Consider the following 5,527-nt stretch of genomic DNA (forward strand, 5'->3'; position numbering starts at 1 on the left):
TCCACAAATCTTGTGAAAATTAGAGTTTTACGTAAAAGCCTTGAACTTTACGTAAATCTTTTATTTTTATATATAATTTACTTATATTTTGACTAAATTTACGTAACCTTTTTTATTTAGGAGAAAAAATTCACAAACCTTGTGAAAATAGAGTTTTACGTAAAACCTATGAATTTTACGTAAATGTTTTATTTTTAGACATAATTTACGTAAAGTTTGACTAAATTTACGTAACCCTTTTACTTTAGGAGAAAAAAATCTACAAACCTTGTGAAAATTGGAGTTTTATGTAAAACCATTGAACTTTACGTAAATCTTTTATTTTTAGATATAATTTACGTATAGTTTTACTATATTTACGTTACCTTTTTATTTTAGGAGAAAAAAATTCACAAACCTTGTGAAAATAGAGTTTTACGTAAAACCTATGAATTTTACGTAAATCTTTTATTTTTAGACATAATTTACGTAAGGTTTGACTAAATTTACATAACCTTGTTATTTTAGGAGAAAAAATCCACAAACCTTGTGATAATTAGAGTTTTACCTAAAAATTTTGAACTTTACGTAAATCTTTTATTTTTAGATATAATTTAAGTATAGTTTGACTAAATTTACGTAATCTTTTTATTTTAGAAGAAATAAATTCACAAACCTTGTGAAAATAGAGTTTTACGTAAAACCTATGAATTTTACGTAAATATTTTATTTTTTGACATAATTTACGTAAGGTTTGACTAAATTTACGTAACCTTATTATTTTAGGAGAAAAAATCTACAAAGCTTGTGAAAATTGGAGTTTTACGTAAAACCTTTGAACTTTACATAAATCTTTTATTTTTAGATAATTTACGTAACCTTTTTTATTTAGGAGAAAAAAAATTCACAAACCTTGTGAAAATAGAGTTTTACGTAAAACCTATGAATTTTACGTAAATCTTTTATTTTATCAGTCCCTATGTTAAATATCTAACATATTGTTTAGTTCTCGTATTTTAATAATTTATTGTTTAGTTCTGATTTTTTATTTTGGTCAACAGTTTTATCACTTAAAATTTTAAATTAGTGAACAGATTAGTCCCTTTATAAGGGACTAAACTGATGAATTGAGCTAAAATTAAGGACTGGATAGTGTATTATTAACATATAATAACTAAATAGTAATTAAATTAAAATATAGGGACTCATATATTATTTACCTTGTAATTAATAATCTTTAAAATTTCCATAATTAAATATTACCTGCTATAACAGGTTACTTTTTTTATTAATTTTAATTAACATAATTTTAATTAACACATGTCCAAATACTATTTGATACTAAAACAAAGTATAACTACTTTGTTTTCCAACAAAGTAGCCATAAAATTTACCTGTCAACTTTATGCTTTTTAAGTATATCATTTTTTCTACGTAACCAGTAACATTATTATTTTTTTTTTTAAAGACCAGTAAAATTATTTTTGGTAGTTAACAGATTGATACATTTTTTATACCTCATTGGGATAAGGTACCTCTAACGTTTATAACTATAAGCAATTTTACTCCTAACGTTTAAAATAGTATAAATAAGATTGGCAAACATTATTATAAAATATAGACACTTTGTTCTTTTTCTCCATTAACTGCATATCAATTAGCTCTAAAAAAACATATTTTTTGTGATTTAATCATAGAATTGAAGATTAATATCTATAAATTCGGTGAAATGTTTGAATTTTTTTATCAAACTCGTAAAAAGACATATTTTTGTAATTTCTTTTAAAATTTCACGTCTAATCATATCTTTATAATCCGTTACTAATGAATGATAAAATAACGTACATGTAAAGTGTAGATGACAATATTAATGACCGAGAAGACAATTTAATGTATTATTTTCTCCAATTGACCAATCTTGTCAATTTTTGGAGTAAAATTGAATCATTTTATATATTAAAATTAAAATTACTCCTAAATATAAACGTTAGAGGTATTCTTACAATTTATAAGTAAGGTTTACACGTTCACTTTCTGGTAAAAACACTAATCTCTTACTAAATAGTTACGATCATCAATAACAACACCTAAAGGAAAGATATTTCGTTAGGATTAAAAAATAAATGAATCATCTCATATCTAACACCGACCAGTAACAACAAACAATCTATCACATATACGAAGAACACTTTAGACGTTCACTATGATTCGTCACCCCTATTAAAATTATAACCTACCATAGCCAATTGAGAACTTCATGACAACTATACATTTCTACCATCTCCAAATCACCAGTCACACGACAATTATACATCTCTGCCATCTCCGAATCACCAGTCACACGACAATTATACATCTCTGCCACCTCCGAATCACCAACGATGGAAATAAGACATTTCCCGGCAGTCAACCACAGCCTAGAAAAGATCCCGAACCCGATACCAAACACGAAGTAACAAATTTAGAAGGTAGAGAACACAGAAAGTACGATTATTACACTGAACAAATTTTTATATTTGAAGACTAAAATCCTGTTTTATGTTACAGAAAACAACACTAGAGATTAGACAACTCTAACAGAAAAATGAACTTCTGTCATCACCAATGTGGCAATGCCTCTCCTTGTATGCTTATAAAATGAAAAACCCGAAAAATAATATGAATAAAAGAAAGACTCATGAATCAAAGAGTATAACTCCATATTTGTTTCGACAAGCCGAAAACTGTATAAAAGTAGTTTGAGACTAGGACAAGGTTTTTGATATAATAGAAGGGAGAGAAGTCCATTTTGGAACCGGACTAAAATATGGTTCCCGACTGATCAGTTAGACTTAATCTGAGACTTCTGGATATTATCCTCTTCGTAAAGTAAGCGCCTCTTGTTCAATCCGTATCCATGGTACTGATAGATAATGCTGTACAGGCAGTGTTTGAGGCACACAACGTCAAAATTCTCTATGAACTTCAGGTCGCCACTCCTCGCTTTCAGACCAGCAAAATGACGGTATTCATCAAACACGGGAGACAAACACCAACTCTGAAGTTTTCTGAAGCAACCAACAAGACAACCGGTCCGATGCTGCAGGCAAGAAGATAACACTCATCAAAAACCAGATCCAACACACTCATCAAAAACCAGATCCAACCGAGCTTCTACGATGAAATCAAGCATTCACTAAATCATATAAAGGCCATAAATCTACTAGACGGGAATATTATCGCATCAAGTATCTCTTAATGCAAATATCATAGAGTAGGTAACCCTCAAGTTCATAAGATTGGCAAACTCCTGACGAATTTAGGTTCCGAAAATAATTGAATTACCGTACATGGTTCATAAAGCTACAAAAACATGTAACTAGTCTATCAGAGCTTAGAGATGTTAAAACGGGTTGCCGGATCACAATAATGTTATGCGATCTATATGTTTCACATGATTATATAAATGCAACAAAAATGATAATCGTGTCATGCTAGTAGTGTCTGTAAATGAGTAAATAGTGTTGTCATGTCAAGCTAGTAGTGTCTGTAAATGAGTAAATAGTGTTGTCGTGTCAAGCTAGTAGTGTCTGTAAATGAGTAAATAGTGTTGTCGTGTCAAGCGAGTTGTCTTAAGTGATGATTTATACTTAAAAAGAAGGGAGATTTCACTCGAACCAGACAAATTCGGAAAAAAAATTGGTGGTTTGCAATCAAAATGAAGTATGGAAGCATGAATACGGATAGCATAAGGAATGGTTTTTACATGCTAATATGATTTTGCAAATTGGTTCAGTTTCTGCCTATCACGAAGCAAAAATAGGCGATAAAACAAGAATTCAGATCGAAATTTGAGCATACCTTTCCGCGTCTGCAATGAATCAAAACTGGATGATTCCTCACATCTGGAAAACCAGCAAACATTCATAAGAAACATAAACAAACAAACAAACATTTGTTGAACAAAAATAGCAAATTTCGTGATTGAATTAAGATAGATTATCTGTATAGTATAATTCATTACCAACTAAGACTTTTAGTGCCTTCAAGATAGTTTCCTTAGGAACAGATTCAGATGAATCCTGCATATACAAATTTATCATAAACAATGGCAACAGCAACAGAATACTGCACAAACTATAACGGACACCTAGTTTCTTAATGAAACCTAATACCAAAAAAATCATTCTGAAAGCTATATTAGGGATTTAATGAACATGTAATTAACATTGATCGACTTCTGAAAACACATAAACGAGTTTGCATTATTGTTGAAGTATGCAAACTTGATAAGAAAAGTTTCTTAAGTTTCCAAGAACTTCAATTTAAGGAATGGATATGGAAACGCTTTAAAATCAAAATAGTTAATAACTCTATAACTCTATGAACTACAATGTACTTTTTCCTGAAGAAATTTCACAGGTTTTGCTGAAATTCAAGAGATTAACATCTTAATTACAGTTTATTAACCTTCAATGTTCTTCCAAAATCTGCATACTTCAACACATAATAACCCAAACAAAACTAAGAAATCATTACGATACCAAATTCCTAATTTACTGTTATAAAATTTGAAAGAGAGAAAATTTCTTACTGATTTCCCCCCCTCGATTCCGAATTGGAACAGTTTAATGTTATGAGCGCGGAGGAACTCCATGTTCTCTTCTGGATATGGCTCAAAACACAAGTATCTGATCCACAAATACAATCAAAGAAATCAATAAAATAAGCAAACAAAATTTTCTTTGTTCTAATTTTCTCGGAAACCAAACAGAGTAAATAAATAAATACTTCTTTAATTCAAACTCAACATCGACTAGCTTTGACTCTCTCTCAGTTATCGATCACCACCAAACCAAAATCAACAACAAATTAAATAACTCACATAATCGATCGGAGATTAAGAGTTTCGAGGAACGGGAAATTCGCGGGTTTAGGAAACGAAGATCTGAAAATGCCATCCTCAACCATCGAGAAATTAACCGGCGGAATCAAAATTTCTTCGCTGCCATTACCGTCGGCGTCGGCTCCTTCGAAAATCAAACCCATTATAATTCCTTTTTTTCAAATTAATCAACAGCAAACAAGCCTTCTCTTCGATCCTGAGAAGCAAAAGATGACTTGTCCGGACGCAAAAGATCACAAACAAAGAGAAAAGGAGTCCATCTTGATTCAGAATGGGAGAAGACGAAGAAGAAAGAGGGGTAGGTATGTATGTATAGAAGGAAACAGAGAGAGAGATATAAATTGAAACGTAGTCGTTTTCGGTTGGGATTCCGATTCCGATTCCGATTCTGCTTCTAATTCTGAATTTTTTTTTAGGTATCAGTATTTGAGGAGGAAAGGGATTTTAAAGGAGGACCGAAGTAGTTTGAATGACAGGATTTAGGAATTGGATAATTCTTAAAATAATAATAATAATTAAATTGTTTTTTGTTTTTTAAATAATAATAAAAAAATATTTTTATTTTGGATAATGATCTGTTTTGTCGATAAAGTTATTGGAAAAGTTTTTATTTAACAAAAAAACAGTTTAACTGATTCAGTTGTGTTCATATCGATTTTGATG

At 30.3% G+C, this 5,527-nt stretch overlaps 1 protein-coding gene across 1 annotated transcript; it reads right to left on the reverse strand.

Annotated features, from left to right (window-relative positions):
• Positions 1 to 2,464: 2,464 nt before the first annotated feature.
• LOC136230491 (tyrosine-protein phosphatase DSP3-like) lies at positions 2,465 to 5,322 on the reverse strand. Its single transcript, XM_066019571.1, has 5 exons — positions 4,844 to 5,322; positions 4,553 to 4,649; positions 3,983 to 4,040; positions 3,820 to 3,863; positions 2,465 to 3,058 (listed from the first exon to the last, which is right to left on the reverse strand). The coding sequence occupies exons 1-5, from the start codon at positions 5,005 to 5,007 to the stop codon at positions 2,801 to 2,803; spliced, it is 621 nt and encodes a 206-aa protein (XP_065875643.1). The 5' UTR covers positions 5,008 to 5,322; the 3' UTR covers positions 2,465 to 2,800.
• Positions 5,323 to 5,527: the final 205 nt, after the last annotated feature.

The sequence above is a fragment of the Euphorbia lathyris genome, chromosome 5 (assembly GCF_963576675.1).
Source record: "Euphorbia lathyris chromosome 5, ddEupLath1.1, whole genome shotgun sequence".
Lineage (NCBI taxonomy): Eukaryota > Viridiplantae > Streptophyta > Magnoliopsida > Malpighiales > Euphorbiaceae > Euphorbia > Euphorbia lathyris.

What these genes read in the sequence shown, in the direction of transcription:
- LOC136230491 (XM_066019571.1), bottom strand. Translation starts at nt 5,007, where the DNA reads ATGGGTTTGATTTTCGAAGGAGCCGACGCCGACGGTAATGGCAGCGAA. An exon ending in CTTAATCTCCGATCGATTAT is followed by an intron (nt 4,650 to 4,843) that starts GTGAGTTATTTA and finishes TTTGTGGATCAG; the next exon opens with ATACTTGTGTTTTGAGCCAT. An exon ending in GGCACTAAAAGTCTTAGTTG is followed by an intron (nt 3,864 to 3,982) that starts GTAATGAATTAT and finishes CTGGTTTTCCAG; the next exon opens with ATGTGAGGAATCATCCAGTT.